The sequence below is a fragment of the Abramis brama genome (genome assembly GCF_963993115.1).
Source record: "Abramis brama genome assembly, chromosome: 19".
Lineage (NCBI taxonomy): Eukaryota > Metazoa > Chordata > Actinopteri > Cypriniformes > Leuciscidae > Abramis > Abramis brama.
The window spans coordinates 31,516,925-31,536,642 of NC_139981.1; the positions used below are offsets into that span (position 1 = coordinate 31,516,925).

A 19,718-nucleotide genomic window follows, 5' to 3' on the forward strand; every position below is an offset into this window, starting at 1 on the left:
ATTTTAATAATAAAAAGTGTTTTGAAAATATAGAGAAAATCTAAATGGATGGTACAGGCTGTATTTATTACTTTGAAAATATACATGCAGTAGGCATATATCCATACAGTAAGCTCAAACACCTGGAACATTACTTATGTTTAAATAGGAACATTTAAAGGATAAAGTCATGAATCATTACTCACAATCATAGCCTACCAAAACAAGGCAGGGCATTCCAACAATCATAATTCAACAAATGAATTAGTAATTAAAAAAGACTTTCATTTTAAATCACAGACACAATGGTGGCATCACAAAAATGAAGGGTTTGTAGTCACATCTCATTTCAACCAGACAATAATATCCAAATACAGCAACTCTCTGGAGATCTGAAGCCATGTGGAAACATCATACAAACAAAACACAACATCACACTTAAACTGTCTACAGTAAATCACACAAACAACAGCATGAACAAGTGCAATCCAACAACAAAATTAAGTTAATGGCTGAGGCAAATATAGGGCAAATTCACTATTTTACAAAATTAACCAATATACAACATATGCAACATTACTGAAGGAACAGCACTCATCTGAATTATATCACATGAAGGAGTGGATGAATTATGAATTTGTTGTTTTTCATTTTTGATTTAAATCTGAACCATTTAACTATCAAATAACCATATAATAACCTTTTACGCAAGTCAAAATGTGATGCTAATGAAACCTTTAAAGAACACACACATACATACACACAGGTAATTTGACAGTGATTTATGCAGATTTAAATTGTGGATTACAGCACTGATTTTTATATATTATGTTTAATAATTACACTGTCAGAAAAAAAAAAAAAAAAGTGTAAAATGATATCTTTAGGGGTACGGCAGCTTGTCCCTGGAGCAGAACCTCTTTAAGGGACTTGATCTCCGAAGCTCATTTACACCTTAAAAGGTGCATTTTAGTAGCTTAGAGTGGTAACATATACTAAAATGCACATTTTAAGGGGTAAATAAGCTTCAGAGATCAAGTCCCTTAAAGAGGTTCTGCTCCAGTGACAAGCTGCCGTACCCCTAAAGACTAAAGAGAGAAATACAATAAACCCCAAAGGTTTGAATTCCTATGATTATCTTAACCATCACAGCCATGACTATTAATATAACAATAAATAATCTTTTGAAAAATATAATAGCGTAGTGCTTTCTTTGGATTTGGGCGTGAAACGGGACGTGTTTCATGAGATTCATCTAGTTCTTTTCTATATTCTCTTTAAATGGTTTCTTAATCTGAAATTATAAGCATTTTTAGTGTCCAACACATAATAATCCATTTTAAAGGTTCTTAAAATGTGTTTTTATTAATTATCGGCATTACTATTATTTTAGTTTGTTTTAAATCACCATGAAAATATATATTTTGGTCAATAAAATAATTACAAGAACAGGTTTGGAACACATTACAGCAGGATAACGTGTATTGAGGGAATGTTTTTGGATACAACACACCTCACAACCAGCGCAGAGGCTTAAAAGACAACTATGAAACCGTTTGAAACTACATGAAAATATGCGTGTTTGTGTTTGTTGACTACTTGCATGCTTATGGGTGTTATAAGGACGAGATTTGAAGATATTGCATCTTGATTTTTATGGTTTTCATCACATATCCTCTCTCAGTCTATGTTGAGAAGAGGTCTGTCCACCTCCTTCTCCTCCTCTTCACTGGGACTGGGCTCTGGTCCCATTCCCTCTGTTTGGGAGAGCTCATCCAGCAGCTCCTTCCCTCTCTCTCCAGCCCGAGACGCCCAAAGCACAGCGCCCTGTTTCAGCCCGATGGAGCGAAGCAGCTTAGCGTAGTCCACAAACGCAGCACCTATGAGCTTATGTGGAGATGCTGTGGTTAAGGAAGACTGGGAATCAGAAATTAACACAAGTAAAAACAAAAAAGTTCAAAAGATCAAGTTACCGTTATCTCAATACTACTTACAACCTACCGTGACACTTAAAAGGATGCCAGTGAAATGTGGCCAGTGAAAAGGATTTCCAGTGTTTTGAATTTCAAAAAACATATTTAAAGGTGAACCAAAGGCTCAACCAATAGCGTGTGTCTGGAGGCGTGGCTACTGTAGCAGGCGGAGCTTGAGAGTGTTTAGCCGCAGTGGGACCATGACTGACACGTTACATGGGAAAAGACATTCAGCTTCGGTTATAAAAGTGGAAGCCAAAACTGCATTTATTTAGACCCTCAAAGATTAAACTATCCCTTTAAGAGTCATCTGCGTTAAATGAGACAGTCGAAGAGAAAGACTGGGAAGGATGGCAGAGTTGAAGAGGTTAATCTACTAAAATTGTGTCAACATTTAGGAGAACATTACATATAGCCTCAAAGCTAACAGACATGATCTAAATTATTTCCTGGGGTCTTCATTATTTTACTTTAAAAAAATAAATAAATAAAAAAGTATATAAAATACTAATAATAATGGAAAAAAGAAATCATGCAAAATTAGTTTTAAATTCAATAGAGCCCTGCTGCATTCTGCTGTTTGAAAACCTGGAAGATGCATCAGAAGGATATTAACGTCGTCATTTCTCTCCATCACACCATATTTCAAGCAGGCTTCGAGAAACAGTGCAGCACGGTCGAAATATCTCATGCTGTCAGGAAATGTAAAGATGTATTAGAGAAATATCTGAGCATCGTGTCATTTATCATGCACATTCAAATGTAATGACGTTTAGGAAAGGATATGTCAATCAATATTGTTTGTGTTTGGAAAAAATGCATCATTGTGAGTGACACATTGAGACAAAATCTCACATAAAAATTCATTATGCAATTTTAACAGATTTGTTCACCCAATCATTTACCCTCATGTCATTCCAAAACCATCTGACTTTTAGAGCAAACAAAGGAAAAGTACTGAAGAATTATCATGCTGCTTCCCCCCCAAAAAAACACCATAATGTACTATAATCCACATCTTCTGAAGACAATATATTCGAGTGAAAATGCCGCTTTGAAAATGTTGCTATTCACTGATAATCTTCCTCTCTGCTGTAGCTCTGAAATCTCACTCACATTTCTGCATATTCAAAACTTGGCATATGCTGTGTCAAGTGTGATGTAATCGATGCCATACCAACATTCTGCTAAACATTTCCTTTTGTGTTACAAGAAAAAGAAAGAAATTCCCATACGGTTTTGGAACAACATGAAAATTTTGTTTGCTTATGTATATATTTATTTATTTCATATTATTCCTGTGGGAGTAAACAAACTAAACCACAAAAGATATCAAATAATCATGGATGAATGGGCAACATGCTACACTGAATGGGGCAAAACAAAAAAAATCGAACAGGAGAAGCAATGCCCACCTGTGGAGCATCTCGCCCACTTTTTGAAAGCATCCTAATGAGAGCAGGACCAGGATGGCCTTTGACTTCAGATTAACCTGAGGAGAACACAGATGCTCTGCCCAGCGCTTCAGCACATCTGAACCTTCTGCTGGGGTCAGACGCACCTGAGAGAGAGAGAGAGAGAGAGAGAGAGAGAGAGAGAGAGAGAGAGAGAGAGAGAGAGAGAGAGAGAGAGAGAGAGAGAGAGAGAGAGAGAGAGAGAGAGAGAGAGAGAGAGAGAGAGAGAGAGAGAGAGAGAGAGAGAGAGAGAGAGAGAGAGAGAGAGAGAGAGAGAGAGATGCATACTGATCACAACAAACTGCAACCTAATTGTCTGGCTTCCACATTATTTTCCAGTGTCAGGAGGAAGGTTTTTTATTAGTCCATCAGATAAAATAATGTGCACCTGTTACTTTAGAGAAATGGAAACTCACAAAGCCTATGCACGCTTTGCCACTTCCCACGTCTAGTACTGTGGCACCCTCAATTTGAGATTTATCTGTTTGCCATGCAAATAATAATAAATAAAAAAAACCTGTGGTTGGTTATCTAAATACATGCAGTTACTGGCCAGAAAAAGCTGCAAAGGCTTTTTGTCACCAGTCAAAAGTCTGGTTATTATAGCTCTATATAATGCAGTGGTTCCCAAACCTTTCCTGCCGGACCCCCTTTTGTAGAGAAAAATATTTTTAAGCCCCCCAACCTGCATGCACCCACATAAAGACACTCTCAGACATGACCTTACTTGCAAAATCTGCTAGGATTTACTTATAACATAGTAATTATACAGTACTACAACGGGCTTCTCTGTTCCGCTTCATACTGTCAGAAGCGCATATTTTGAGTCACGGCACGCAACACACTGTGGTCTCTCTTAATTACCCACCGTTTTACTGGTAAAGCTGAGGGCGAAATCACATTTGTCTTGTCATATTTTCTCATCTTCAGGCTGTCTACACTGGGTGAAGTGAATGTTGCAAATTAGGCGTGTAACAATATATCGTGTCACAATATATTGCAATACAAAAATGCAACAATATGTATCGTGTATAGTTCCCCCATAATAAAAGAAAACGTAAAAAATGTTTTAGTGTCAGTACTACATTAAACTACTATATTTAATGTTGAATATAATGCATAATAATGCAATGGGGGAATATTTGAGGGTCCCAATAATGCCAAATGTCTGATGTTACCAGTAAAAGTGGCCGACATTATTTTAAATATATCTAGTCAGTGACAGAGTGAAAGCATATTCGTCTAAAATAATTCTGTATTTTCAGCTTCAGAATCATTAATATTGTTATTCTGGTGTCTCTATTGTCCTGTGCTTTGGGTTTCCAGCACCAAGTCCAAGCCTATTCACTTAAACACACAATGTAATACCAAATTTAGCATTTTAATTAACAGTAAATGTGTTGTTAACCTTTTATCATATGTTTTGGAGTATCGCAATAATATCGTATCGTGAGTTCAGTATCGTGATATTAGTGGTGCACGATATATCGGCCGCCGATATAATATCGGCCGATATGGTCATTTTTTTACACATCGGTATCGTTCCGATGTCAAAATAGGGCCGATGTGAACAGGCCGATAATCATTCCTGTGTATTTGACGTGTGAAGTTGAAGATGAAGTTGACGATGCTGACTCGCGATCTTCGCAGTAGTGAACACGCCTGAGAGAAATGCACATTTCATACGGATGACATAAGCAGAGAACAGTCTGTTTTCTTTCGTTTTTCTGTTTGAGGTCTCTGTGAAAGTTTTAAAGCAATCTTTTAGTGCCGCTGTCAGAGCGCTCACGTCCGTAACGGAGAACTGTCCCGTCCGTAACATTGTTTTTTTTTTGTGAAATACATTTCTAAATAAATGCGACTTATAGTCCAGTGCGACTTAGGCTATATGTTTTTTTCCTCTTCATGATGCGTTTTTTGACTCGTATATATTCGAATACATTGCTTGATATTTGATACCCGTTCAAATTAGATTTTTCTCAAAAGTGACAGCACGTGTGATTTGTACTTTATCATTACATATTATATTGTTATATTACAATGCAATTATATTTTGTGCATGGAATTAGCTAATTTTTTTGGAAATTAAAAAGCCTGATAATATCACTGCTAATTACCATTTTTCTCACTGACATGCCGCCAACTCTCGGGGCTTAAAATCCCAAGCTTCCCACTCGTATTTATGACTTTGTGGTAGATTTTAATAACTCGGATGTGCCACCCAGTTTGGGAACTTATATAATGTATAGCTCTATATGTATAAGTACTGTAGATTCAAAATATTTTATTTGTGGATATGAACAAATCAATTCAAGTAAAGTCACAGTGAATATATCCTGAATAGTTGATATATCAGCTCCAGATTGTGTCTGGTTGAGGTACCTTGGCCAGCCATGCGGCACGGTTCCACTCTCCATATGTCTGCAGATAACGACAAGCATCCGCCGCTTTGTCAATCAGGCAGAGCAACTGCACACCCTCTAAGAGTCAACAAGGTGAGAGAATAAAACACAGTCAGGAGCATTGGAAGTGGAATAGGGCTGATGTGCTTTTGACATGTTTCTATGAGTTAATAAGCTCATACTAATACCCATTAACGCAAACTCTAACAAAATAATAAACAAACAAACAAACAAGCAAATAAATAAAAGTCTAGACATGTTACAATGTCCATATTTTATATACATACATACATACATACATACATACACATACATATATATATATATATATATATATATATATATATATATATATATATATATATATATATATATATATATATATTTAGTATCACAATGCAAATATTTTTTAATAATTTCATAAGGTTACATTCATTCATGCAAAATATGCAATATATCATTTAATAATTTTCTTTATGAATAAAAATATCTATTTATCTTTCTTCTTTTTTGGGGGGTTTGAAATAAGAGCTAGATAGCATATTTTGACTATGTGCTGTATCTTTTATTGATAAGGCAATCCCAGAATACAACACAATAATGTATATTGGTCTGTTCCTCACATAATGCTGTCGTATGGCTTGTATCCTATATAGTGAATAAGTAGTACAAACTGTTTTTAATCATACTTTTTAGTTCTTTTTGGAGTTTACAGCAATTAATAAATGCCTGTATTCATTGTATGGAAAAGAGCATGGACAAACTCCTTCAGTGCTCTATAGAAGAAAGATAATTATACAGTTCACACCCTACCTGCCAGCTTGCCATTGGCGATCATGTTTGTGGCCACCAGTTTAATTGTGCTCTGAGACGGGCCGGATGAGGTGATGGTGGTCACCAGACAGGCTTTGAGAGAGTCACAGTAGTAACTGGAGTTATCTGCACTGGTCTCCAAAAGCAACTGCACCGCACGGTCCGTCTGATGAACAAAGAGAAAATAATTGTTTATTCTGAATATTATTAGTCAACTGATAGGGTTTAAATTTAAAGTCCCCATGTAGTCAATAATTTTATCCCTTAAAACTCATCTTTGATTATCAAAATTACATAAATAAGCGTTTGTTTCCTTGAAAAAAAAAAAGCTTCATGCCTGAAAATAGCTTGAATGTAACTCTACACCCTTGCCTCATTTAGTATACGTGGTTCTATGAATATGCAAATGAGCCCCGCCTCCACTCACTCACTCAGCTCAGAGATCCACTGGTTGACGATCACACGTTGATCTGATTGGTTACAAGGTAGTTTGTGACGTCAGAAACACCAGCGATTTCAAACTGCATTTTTGATTGTCTTTGGTTACTCAGCAATGGTAGTGACTTATAAATTTGCACATGGTTTGTCTTAAAGCATATTATAAACACCACACAGACTTTTCACCACAGGGGGACTTTAAATTAATAGAACATTGATGTTATATCCCGGTTGGCCATATTAGATAAAAGTAATAAGACTCTAATGCACGACTTTCAAAGCCTCTGAAATCAATCATGTTGTGTTTACCATCAGTTTTGAGATCACTAGTAATCTCTCATTTCTTTCAACTAAATACACTTTCTTATTAGTTTTTCTTATACTACAGTTCTCCAGTTCCCATAGTTTACGACTCTCTAAAGCATTCTTGAAAGGACAGCTATGAATGATGGATTTCCACCCTACAGGTCCTGCAGATGGCAGGAGACTGCAGAACAGGGTCATGTGTGAGGTGTGCTGTTCATGGGAAAAACAACTACTGAACCATTAACCATTAAAGCCGCCCAGGCATATTAACGGCCAATGCATTTGTGTCCATCTGAGTGAACAACATCATCTGCAATCAATTAATTAGTGAATAATCTCCTCCTGTACATGTTCTTTCTGCAATCACGAGAAGGGTATACTGACAAATGAACATGTGCTGCAGAGACACACACGCTGCATCCAAAATCGAATGCTTCCCTACTATATAGTATGTGAAAAACAGTACGCCAAAAGAGTAGTATGTCCGAATTGCATACAGTAGTATTTGACAACAGTTAGCGAAAAGTACCCGGATAACTTTCACTGAGATTCTGAGGTGTGCATTCGATGGACACTTTACTATCCCATAAGGCCACGGGAGAGGATACGTGAATGGCAGTGCATCGATGCAACTGATGCTGGAAGGTCACGTGACATCCCCATGTAGTCAATCATTTTATCCCTTAAAACTCATCTTTGATCACCAAAATGACATATTTAAGCGTTTTTTCCTTGAAAAAAAAAAAATGCATCATGCCTTAAAATATCTTGAATGTAACTCGACACCCTTGCCTCATTTAGTATACGCGGTTCTATGAATATGCAAATGAGCCACAAGGTAGTTTGTGACGTCAGAATAACCAGCGATTTCAAACCGTGTTTTTGAGACTGTCTTTGGTTACTCAGCAGTGGTAGTGACTTATAAATTTGCACATGGTTTTATAAGCTAGTGTGCTCCAAAACAATGACAAAATTCGCATTTAGAAGACCAAACCCAACGTTGAAAATGAAAATCAAGTTGATGTCAGAATCCAACGTCAGATTGACGTTAATCTCCAACGTTGGACAGACGGGTTGACGTCAGAAACCAACATCAGTCGAGTTCTGACGTCAACCCAACTTTCATTTCCAACCAAAATGCAACCCTTGCAACCAAAATCATCCCCTTACTTTCTACTCAAGGACCTTGACAGAAATGTAGTGGAGTAAAAAGTACGATATTTGTCTTTCAAATGTAGTGAAGTTAAAGTAAATATTTCCAGATAAAATAATACTCAAGTAAAGTACAGATACTCAAAAAGTGTACTTAAGTACAGTACTCAAGTAAATGTACTTTGTTACTGTCCACCTCTGCGTGACAGTAACAACATGGCGGATGCAGTATGTCAGAATTTAATTCATACTACACACATTCATTCGGTCACCGTTACGTTAAATTTAATTCAGTTCATGGACTTTTATTTTGTTTTCATTAATCACTTGTGTTTCTTTGTCCTTGTTTCCCGCCACTCATTAGTTTCTATGGTCACTGATTATCATCACAGCTGTTTGTTATTTTGTCATCATCACCATGTATTTATGTTCCTTTTTGTGCACTCTTCAGTTGTCCGGTATTGTTCGTGTTTCACACGCTTATCATAATTCTAACATCTAACCTTACTTCTCCTTTAGGCCTAACACTCCACCACTTGAACAAAATGTACTCTGAAGTTTGTGTCGAAACCAGTGGAAAATTCTGAGATGCTGACTAGACAATATCAAAAATATAACAGTCTAGAATAGTCTCATGACATATTGAGTAATCAACTGAACTTCTAACCTTTTCCATTTTTTTTAATGATTTGAGATCTAAGCTGCTTCTACCTAGTAAGAGAAGGGTTTGCATATGAAGAACCAATCAAATTGTAGGGAAATTAAGTAATGTTTCGTGCCATTTTTGCCATGCTCCTATTCTATAAAAACTGTTGTATTATTTTTGCTGGTTGTTTCTTTTGCTTAAAGCATATTCGAAGGCATTGTCTGGAGTCTGTCTAGTTAATGCTGCGCAGCAGGTTAGTAAGGGAAGCTTACTAGACACTTTGATAGTGTTATAGGAAAAGGGACGAGACGTCGTCCAACTCGAAGTCAGTTGTCCACTGTAGACGCGACTGTAGACGCTGTTATAGTGCTAGAGTATAAAGATTATTAAGTGTCAACTGTAGACACTTGGGTGTCGAAAAAAGGAAATATTTTTGGAGAAAAGGAAATAAATGCACCAAATACTGTATATTTACCTTAAAGAGTTAACAGATTAACAAAACAAAAAACTATGCGACTATATGCTGCATTTTTGCTCCAAAAACAAGTTCACTGAAAGGAAACAGAGACGGCAAAAAGTGGCATCCTGTTTGTTTATTATATATATATATAAATATATATATTAATGATTTTACTTTACCTTACTGTAACAAATATTTTTCTTTTTTTGATAATGACGTAATGTAAACTCCATCAGAAGTGTGCAGGTACTTGCCTGTCCCAGCAGCAGCAGTTGGTCAGCACACTTTTTGGTGTGTTCGTAGCTGGACCTTTTCACTTCTTGTAGACGAACTCGCTCCAGCTGAAACCTCTAAATGACAGAGAAAGAAAATGCGATTTGTATGTCATTTTGTGTTCCGTAAAGGAATGTTCTGAATGAAATACAAATTATTTTAGTAGTTCATTACAGAAATCATTATTGGGGAAAGTAATATTATTACTGTAACACATTACTAGCCAGTGCATTTGCATTCATCTCAAGTCATCAAAAACATGCGCAGTGCATGATCGAAAACAGAACTCAGGTTCAAGGTTCAAGGAGTCTTTATTATCCCCGAGGGGTAGTTCGTTGTGCAGCATATGACATAAGTAACACACAAATTATACAAAACAACAACCATACAATCAGTAAAAAACTAAATAAATACATACTACACAGAAGTCCACAACTCACATTGACTTATTAAAACAACCTATAGCAACAGGGACAAAAGAGTTTTTATGTCTGTTTGTCCTGCATTTAGGCAGACTGAATCTGCGTCAAACAAAATGAAGCAGCTGTTCAGGGGGTGACTTGGGTCAGCCAGGACTGATTGTGCCTTCTTAAGGGTCCTTGTCTCATATACATAATTTAAGTCAGTCAGAGAGTTGTGGGAAATTTTGCTGCACACATTAAATATATATTCCAGCCTATTCTTGTTTTTAAGCGCAAGGGGCCCAAACCAACTCACAAGGGCAAAGGAAAGAATGGATTCAGTAAAACAACAATAAAACATCCTCATAAAAGTCTTATCGACATTAAAATTGCGAAGTTTACAATAAAAAAACATGCGTTGATGTGATTTCTTACAGACAGCGTCAACTTGTGGCTCGAAGGTGAGTTTGTCATCGATTATAATACCAAGATATTTATATTGCTTCACCACTTCTATAGCTTGATCATTAATAAGGGTAGAAGAGAGGGTGGGGGGGGGGGTTCTTTCTAAAATCACTAAAAACATTTCTTTAGTTTTTGCCACGTTAATGTTAATAAAAGACGACTTACACCGCTCTGTAAAATCATTTAAAATAGCGCCATGCTCAGGGTCCTTGTGTGTCAGCAGCGACACTATTACCGAGTCGTCAGCAAACTTAATGATATGACGCCTAGTGTGCTGGCTTTGGCATGCATTTGTATATAAAATAAATAAGATCGTGGAGAGGACGCAGCCCTGGGGGGAACCAGTGGAGGAAAAGAGGAAATCGGATAAAATACTATTCACTCTCACACATTGAGACATGTTAGTTAAAAAGTTCATCAACCCACAGATAAGACAAGGATCGATATTAAAGGTACTCTTTAAAATCCCTGCTAAAATATGTGGTTGGATGCAATTTAAAGCTGAAGAAAAGTCAATAAAAAGCAGCCGCACAAAGCTCTTTGCACCCTCAAGATGTGTATAGGTCAAGTTAAAAAGAGTACATGCTGCGTCTTCCACTCCCCAGTTCGGTCTGTAGGCAAATTGAAACGGATCTAGTAGATCCTGGACAGAGTTCAAAAGTTCGTCCTTCACAATCTTCTCTAACGTCTTCATAGTGAGGGACGTGAGCGCCACAGGCCTAAAGTCATTAAGAGACTCTGGAGCTTTATTTTTAGGCACCGGGACAATAATTGAGTCTTTCCAAATGCGAGGAATGGTGTGGAGATGTAAGGACATTTTGAAAATAAAACAAAAAATGTCTACCAGCTGTTCAGCACAGTTCTTTAATATACAGCCTCCAATGCCATCGGGGCCGGGACTTTTCCTTTCCTTTATACCTCTGAAGAGTGTCAGGACCTTGTTTCTGTCAACCTGGACTTTACCTTGCCCAGGGTCAACGTTATTAAAAACTGACAGCTCCTCACTAAAATCATTTGAGAGGGCAAGGTCTGACATGCCATTTAGAGAAATCGGACACTTCTTAGGCTGCATCCCCATCATGGCTTTCACACCCTCCCATGGCGTGAGTTACCTGTGCTCAGCATGTTCTCAACTTTGTCCTTATAATTAAGTTTTGCAAGCTTAAGTTCCTTTTTAGCTTGTTTTTGAAGTACTCTGTATTGAGTTGTGTTACCTTGATTGAAACTAATATTTCAATGATTAATTATGCTTTTGACAGATTTGGAGACCCATGGTTTATTATTTGGATATATGGAAATGGGTTTATGAGGGATGACTAAGTCCTCACAGAAGGTGATGTATGCAGAAACAGTCTCTGTGAGCTCATCAATGTCCTTACATTCATTTTTGAATAGATCCCAGTCAGTGCAGCCGTAACATTCCTGTAGACACTGGATTGAGTCCTCTGACCAAACCGGAACCCACTTCCGTTCCTGCTTGTTTCTCTTCAGTACCGGTTTGTAAGACGGAACCAAATAAACAGAGTTATGGTCAGACATGCCGAGTGGAGCTCTGCTGTAGGATTTGTAAGCACCTTTGACGGATCCATAACAGAGGTCCAAACTTTTGGTCCGTCGTGTTGCGCAGGTGACATATTGATAAAAGTTACACAGGGACTTCCCTGGTTTACAGTTATTAAAATCGCCCATGATGAAATTTGGTGCTTCAGGTGAAATCCCCTGAAGCCGCTGCACGCACTTCACCATAGCCCGAGTTGCTAAATCTGCATTAGCCTTCGGGTGAATGTAAACAAGTGTGACGAATATCTGTGGGAATTCCCTGGGTAGATAAAAGGGGCGTAAAGACACAGACAAAAGTTCTATATCAGAGGTACACAATGTTTCTCTGATGATCACCGTATTGCACCATTTCTTATTTATATAAAGACATATAAACAATATGTCAATATAATTGACATTTTTTATTAATTTGATGCTACTATACGCAGCAGAGTGAACAACACTTACGTCTACTGAATGTGCGTTGCATGAAGGCGTATTTCTGCTGCTTGCAAACTGACTCTTTTGAGGAGAACTTATGTTTCAAAAGAATGAAAAAAATCCTGTTTTGATCTGATCCATATTTAGATCAGGTATTTAGATCAAATCCATATTTAGATTTTAAGCAGCCCAATCAGGACTGAAAAAATGTCTAACTCTTCCTCCCCTGTGGAGAGAATGTTTCTGAAGATAGATGTACCTTACTGATCCCTCAGGGGGAAGTCATATTTGTTTCCCCTTATGTTAATACTAGAGAACAGGCAGAGATTAATTTGAATAATCAATTAACACTTCAAATGACACCCGACTCTTACAGCTTCATTATGCTGTTTTTCAGTTTTCCGTTAGACAAACAGCTAAAATATGCAGTGTGATTTTACAAAGCCACTTTGAAAGTCGTGTAGCCAGCTTTATTTCACAATATCTTGGAAATCAGCAAATAATGAAATATAGATGGTGTCTTTAAATACATGCTTGTTAGAAGCATAACATTATCAGACAGACAGCTTTCTCAACCACATATTGGAAAAACAAACTTTGCTAATTGGGCCCTGCAGATGAGTCTCATTAGTCTGGCTATCACCAGACCAAGCTCAATCTTTTAAGACTGAACATTGGTCTGGGGAGTCTGCTCTGTATTTTCGACTGCACACGAGGCGTGATCAACGGGCATAGTTCAAATGACTCTGTACACAATTGGATAGTCCTTCAACCAATCAGACCAACGATCCGGGTAACGTACTTTGCAGAGCGACGCGAAAACTCCAGGCAGGAAACGTGTAACCAAACGTGTTGATCAGCGGTTTGCAGAAACAGCAATGGAATCGAGCAATTTTTGCAAGTTATGCAAAAAACAAACAAACAAAAAACATGAAAGTTAGTGGTATTTACACCCACTCGAGCGTTTGCTAAAAAGAAGCCATTGAGCATCGTCGAGAGGTTAAAAGGAATTGGACAGAGCCGTAACGGCCCTGGAATTGGATTGGATTAAACCCGCCAATAGCGCGCCAGGTGGATAAGCCAGTTTGTGATTGGTTCCTGCAAATTTGTAAAGGAAGCAGCAGAGATAAATGTACAGGTTTCCAGCCTGAGCTGCAGGGCGAAATCAAATCGCCAGCCGATCACGCTGGGTTTGCGCAGTCTAGAGTCTCATTGCATTCTGCAAAATTCAAATCTGTTGTAATATGAAAGGCCATTTCTTCAATGCATTTTCCCTTAAAGGGGTATTTTACTGCTGGCAAAATTGGATTTCAATAAAACTTGGCTGCCTCTACAGTAAAAAGGCAGAAAAAAAAACTTGAAATCAGTGCAACCTGAAGAGCGATATCAGAGAAAAATGACAAATAAGTAGGAAAACTTCAACACCCATAATGCACTGGGCATGTTGCCGTCCAAGCCCACTCCCACCAGTCTGCTATGGAAACGCTTAACCAGAGTCAAATACCACCTTGCTTTAGTAGGAAATACTTCTTAGCAAAACTTTAGTTAATGCAAGAATTCAAAGAGTAAATGTTTAACGGGACTGAGTTACTTTCAGTTTCAGTGAAGGATCCAGCGCGTTGTTGGCAGCGGCTAAATGCGCCAAAGAATCATAAACACAGAGAGAATGCAGTGACGGACAATCTGGAAAAACCTCTGTGTTTGTGGTCAACATTTCCAGCTGATCATTATTGCAGTGATTATTATGTTTCTATGTTTGGTAACAGTTTTTCTAACCCTAATTGATGGAGTGTGTAGCTTTTCATTTCTTAAACAACCATTTAGGAAGAAAAAGAAACATCATGGCCATATTCCAAGATGACAATGTCAAGATTCATCAGGCTCAGATTGTGAAAGAACGGTTGTGAGGAGCAAGAAGAATAATTTTCTCCAGTCCAGAGCTTAAATTCACTGAAAGTGTTTGGGATGTGCTGGAGGAGACTTTACAGAGTGCCGGACTCTTGCATTGACAATACAAGCTCTTGACCAAACATTGATGCACCTTTTGATGGAAATAAATGTTGTGATGTTATATGGTGCAGCAATTTTTGGCATAATCAAAACAAAAACTGGATTTTCCTTGTTCTTTTGAAATAAAAAAAAAGAAATATAAGTTGAATGACGTATGGAGTACTACATACATAAATGTTCAAGTTAATGTGTATCTAATGTGTATCCTCATTTTAACCAGACCATTTCATGAAACAAAGCTGCAAAAACAGGCCCATGCTTGCAGCCACAAAGTGATCAGAAGTCAATGATTATTAATGAGGGTTGGTAATCTATGGCACTGTGGACGTCAGATAGAATATAAGACAGATGTGACCAGGAGCAGTAACTACCAAGCACCATCCAGAAAACCCACATACTGAAGCAACACCGAAAGAACTACACAGAATACTCAATAACCACATGGATCTCCTCATTAACCGCATAACAACGCCCTGGCGATCACACAACAACTTTATTGCAGGAGCAATGCATACTGTGGCATTAAGTTTTGCACTCACAGATGAAAAGAACATATTTGGTTTACTGCTGATAAAGGTGCAGCAATAATGTACTTTTTTCACACAATAAAGCAAATGCGTTCTGTATAATGGAGTGTTTTTAATTTTAGGTGTAAACTGCACTATTTACAAATAACTCAGCATGACAGTCTCTCTCCATTAAGGAAGAATAACTGGCTATTATAATTAAACCCCTAAAGTCCTGCTATATATTGCGGTGTTAATATTCAGGATCTCTCTCTCTCTGAAGACCTCTCAAGAATCATTGTGTCTTAAATTTACTAGTATACTTCAAATCCCAGTCTAATCACTGATGCTCCATTAATGCCATCCAGTAAACTGTAGAATAGAACTACAACTGCACATTCAGTAGATGTGAATTGTGCTTTCTCATGCTGGCACAATGGTAGGGTGTTTTGGGTGGTTGCTCAGTGCATGTCTAAAGCGTCTCTATTAGGGATGCAGTGAAATTTTGTCCACTGAAAATGTTTGACAGAAACGGCTATTTTTAGTTTTAGGATGAAATGATTTTGGAGGGCCGAAATCAGAGACCGCAACAGACGTTTAATTAATGCTTCTCCGATGTCACGTTTTGACTGAGTTCAGCGTCTATTTAGCGCACACAACGTGGATAAGCTACAACAGTTGGTTTTATTGGGTGCATATGATTGACATGGAGAGAAAAAACAAGCAATTTTTTTCTTTTTATTAGTGAACAGGAAGCATGTAGACGTAAAAGAGGAATGGTCAACCAGGAATCTGTATCGAAAACTAAAAACAAATCAATTTACAAATTACTGTTCAAATCCCTAGCATTAATAATATGAGCAATAACAATAACCATACATATATGAATATCTTATCTAACAGATGTAACACCCAAAAAAAACAGGGAAAAAAGGATGTCTCTAATGCCGCACACACACTGCACTATTCCACCACCGATTTTCCACTCTGCAACAGTTTATGGAAATCCCTGAACAAAAACCCCAAATCTCAGGCAAATCGGTGCTCGTTCACAATCACTATGTATGAATTTGTAAATTATTGCTACAAGGACTCAAAGCATTCTTGGTTCTGAGGCAGTAATATCCTCTTCCATAATCCTCATATTCATGTATTGTTCAGTACATGTCAGCAGCTCATACCTGGAAGAAGGAGCTTTCACAGAGGGTGTCATGGCAGATGTCCAGGTGACTCCCAGGGGTGCTCTGGGGGCCCTCAGCTGCCGCTTGGCCTTCTGGGACAGATCCGCTGGGCTGGCAGCTCGGAGAAAAGGACTGGATGTAATGAGCAGCCACTGTCCAAAACTGCAGGTCTGATTCATCACCAAACAGCCTGATGAAATATTAATAATAATGAGAGGAACTCCAAGGCAAAAACAACAACAACAACAAAGTGAAGGTGCTTGGACCACTAAATATGTATAATTAGAAAATCTTCACAAATACAGTAGGGTTCTATTTAATTTAAAGGATTAATTCACTTCAGAATTATACTTTCCTGATGATTTACTCTCCCCCACGTCATTCAAGATATTCATGTCTTTCTTTCTTCAGTCGAAAAGAAATTAAGGTTTTTGAGGAAAACATTCCAGGATTTTTCTCCACCTTGCACTAGCTCTGGTAATCAGGTTGAAAGGTCACGTGTGACATAGGCGGAAGTACCGACCTAGTGTCTACAAAGTGAACGTGCAAAGACTAAGGCCCAATCCCAATTATATTTAATACCCCTTCGCCTACCCCTAACCCTTGCCCATTGAAACAGAGTGGCAAGCCATAGGGGTGAAAATATTCCCCTAAGAAATGGGACACCACTACTAAACCGTTACACGTTATTATACGCCGTCGCTAGCGCCTACGTCACAGGAGATGCATAGCAGACATTCGGTAAAAGATAAGACAATTCCCTGCCGCAATTACATTCACCAGTTATCAGACATGAAAATATGTTGCGGGACTATCGTTAGCGAACTTCAGCGATTTTTTTGCAAACGTTTCTTTGAAGAACATGACCGTATATATGAACACAAGATTGAATGCAACAAAGCAAATGATTATTTGTCGTTAAAATACTTATTAATGCCCAAAATGCGCACATTTATGGGTCTCCTTTTTCGCTTGGGCAGCCATGTTGCCTCTGTAGCCAGTGTATGCAGGGACATCTCTCATACCCCTTTGTTTGAAGTGTGGCCCCGAAAAATCTTCGTTTGAAGGGTTATCTGGCCCTTCCCCCTACCCCTACCCCTCCAACCAAAAGAGAATCGAGACAACCCTACCCCTTCACATGAACGCGCAAAACAGAGGGGTAGGGGAAAGGGAAGGGGTAGAATTGGGATTGGGCCTAATCAAACGCCATTTACAAAAAGGGTAAAACAACGATGTCGGACAATTTTGAATTTGGAGGAAAAAGTTTTTGGCAATACCCTACCTTTGTGAAACTAAACACGGTGACCTTTCAACGTGATTACATACTGCGTGGCGCATCGCAGAGCTAGTGCAAAACGAGCATTTGTGGTTAAAATGTTTATTCTTTTTAGAAAATAACCGATGGTTTGTCTAGATAAGACCATTATTCTTCGGCTGGGATCGTGTAGAGCCTTTGAAGCTGCACTGAAACTGACCTTCAAACAGTTGGACCCCATTGAAGTCCACTATATGGAGAAAAATCCTGTAATGTTTTCCTCAAAGACAGACATGAACATCTTGGATGACGTGGGGGTGAGTAAATTATCAGGATATTTTCATTCTTAAGTGAACTAATCCTTTAAAGCTGAACTGGAATACATTCTCAATTAAATTGGTGCACAACCCTGCTGAACCGACACTTACCGTGACACTAGGAGGCAGCGTTGCAGCAAGTTCAGATTTGGGTCCTGGAGAACGCTTTTGACGTCACTTGAGTGGGAAGAAAAAAAAAACTAGTTAGACATGACCCAGAATGAAAACATCAGCATGCGCTTTTAAAAAGCTCTTGAGCTATTTGAGGATCATTTTGTTCCTGCTTTTAATAATAGGTACTTCTTTGAAGGCAAAGAAATGGCCTTGAATACCATACTTGAATTACAGAATTATTATAGAAAAAGTGCTGTGCTTATTTCTGGGAGTGAACAAACTTAGAAAGAGAGTTGAGCTGTTCCTGGATCAGTCCCTTGATTTCATCTTTTTCTTTGTAGTCTCTAAGGATGGAAGCACACAATACAAGTCAGCAGAAGAGTTCATCTTTTGTCTGGAATCAAGTTGCTGTTCAACTATAAAAAGTATGTCAAGACCAACTAAACAAAAATAAACTGTCAAAACAAGGGTTACCAGACATACTGATTGTTCACTGGATTGCCATGACTTTTCTAAGACGCTTTCAGGCGTTCATGATCAAATCGTTTAAACGAAGACCCATGGGGAAAATTTATATTCGTATGTCAAGCACCAACTGATTTGATTTATTTAAACAATTATACTTACAGTATTAGTGTGTAAATTTCTCCAATACGACCCTCAACAGAATTTGTAACATCCATGCTACTACAAGACTTTGACTTTATATAATCTCTCGAAAAGGGCAATATATAGGTGAAAAAATATGTAGTTTATTATTAAAAGATTATGTAATTTCTATGACTTTTCCAGATCTGGAAATCACAATTCCAAGTATTCGCTCTGAGAATCTGCAAATCTATTCACAGAATTGTATCTAAATGCCACAATAATAAAGAAAAAAGATCATACAATATTATCTGTGTGAAGGGATGTATAGAGAAACACATTTCACTTTGAAATATTGACATGCATGTCTGTGAACTTTGTGAAAAGGCTTTATATTAAACTCTCTGAAGCATGAAATATGAAATCACAAAAAGAAAAACAAAGTTTCTTGTTCTTCAAAACAATAATAAAATTGTTTATGTCATGGTGTATTTTGATAGAGTTACACATTTCCAACTCTCCAAACAGAATGTGATGAAGCACGACCCGGAGCTATTGCTGAAATGATCAGCTTGTTTGTTGGGAGGATTTACACTACACAAGCACTCAAAATGAGTTCCTGATATTTCCAGGTTTTCCACAATCACAAGGACCCTGTAGGAAATTCCATTTAACGGATATGAATTAATTATTAGTAAATATTTAAAACAGGAAACAACCCAAGTGGATCAAATTGATGCATATGAAACAATACGCCATTTTTGCAACTGCAGGGAACATGTAACATAGTAAGGATTATAAATATTAAATGTAAAAGCCTTCAACTTTGAAACATATTAAGTTATTAATGGGACGGGTAATACATGAAAAGTCATGTTTATGTGTATAAAACTAGGAAAGAGTGTTGGCTCATTCATTCCTGTCACTGCTGTGCACACTTGATTACTATGCCATTTTTACTGTTTACTAAACTAATTGGGTCAATGATATGATTCCTGGTTAAGT

General features: G+C 37.8%; 1 protein-coding gene across 3 annotated transcripts in view; it reads right to left on the reverse strand.

Moving 5' to 3' along the window:
• Positions 1 to 247: 247 nt before the first annotated feature.
• Positions 248 to 19,718, reverse strand: part of wdr11 (WD repeat domain 11) — a 98,940-nt gene continuing 79,469 nt past the window's right edge. The window contains exons 21-30 of one of the 3 annotated variants that reach the window (XR_014603562.1): positions 18,407 to 18,469; positions 18,123 to 18,188; positions 16,440 to 16,629; positions 9,878 to 9,973; positions 6,622 to 6,787; positions 5,789 to 5,886; positions 3,368 to 3,513; positions 2,565 to 2,644; positions 1,362 to 1,871; positions 248 to 884 (exon numbers count right to left, since the gene is read on the reverse strand). Coding sequence is in view for 2 of the 3 variants with exons in the window: in XM_084093292.1 (XP_083949418.1) it covers positions 1,660 to 1,871; positions 2,565 to 2,644; positions 3,368 to 3,513; positions 5,789 to 5,886; positions 6,622 to 6,787; positions 9,878 to 9,973; positions 16,440 to 16,629; positions 18,123 to 18,188; positions 18,407 to 18,469 (1,117 nt within the window). In the remaining variant the exon portion in view is untranslated. Of the gene's footprint in view, positions 1,872 to 2,561; positions 2,645 to 3,367; positions 3,514 to 5,788; positions 5,887 to 6,621; positions 6,788 to 9,877; positions 9,974 to 16,439; positions 16,630 to 18,122; positions 18,189 to 18,406; positions 18,470 to 19,718 lie in introns of all 3 variants that reach the window. The other 2 variants (XM_084093292.1, XM_084093291.1) reach the window with 2 other exon arrangements.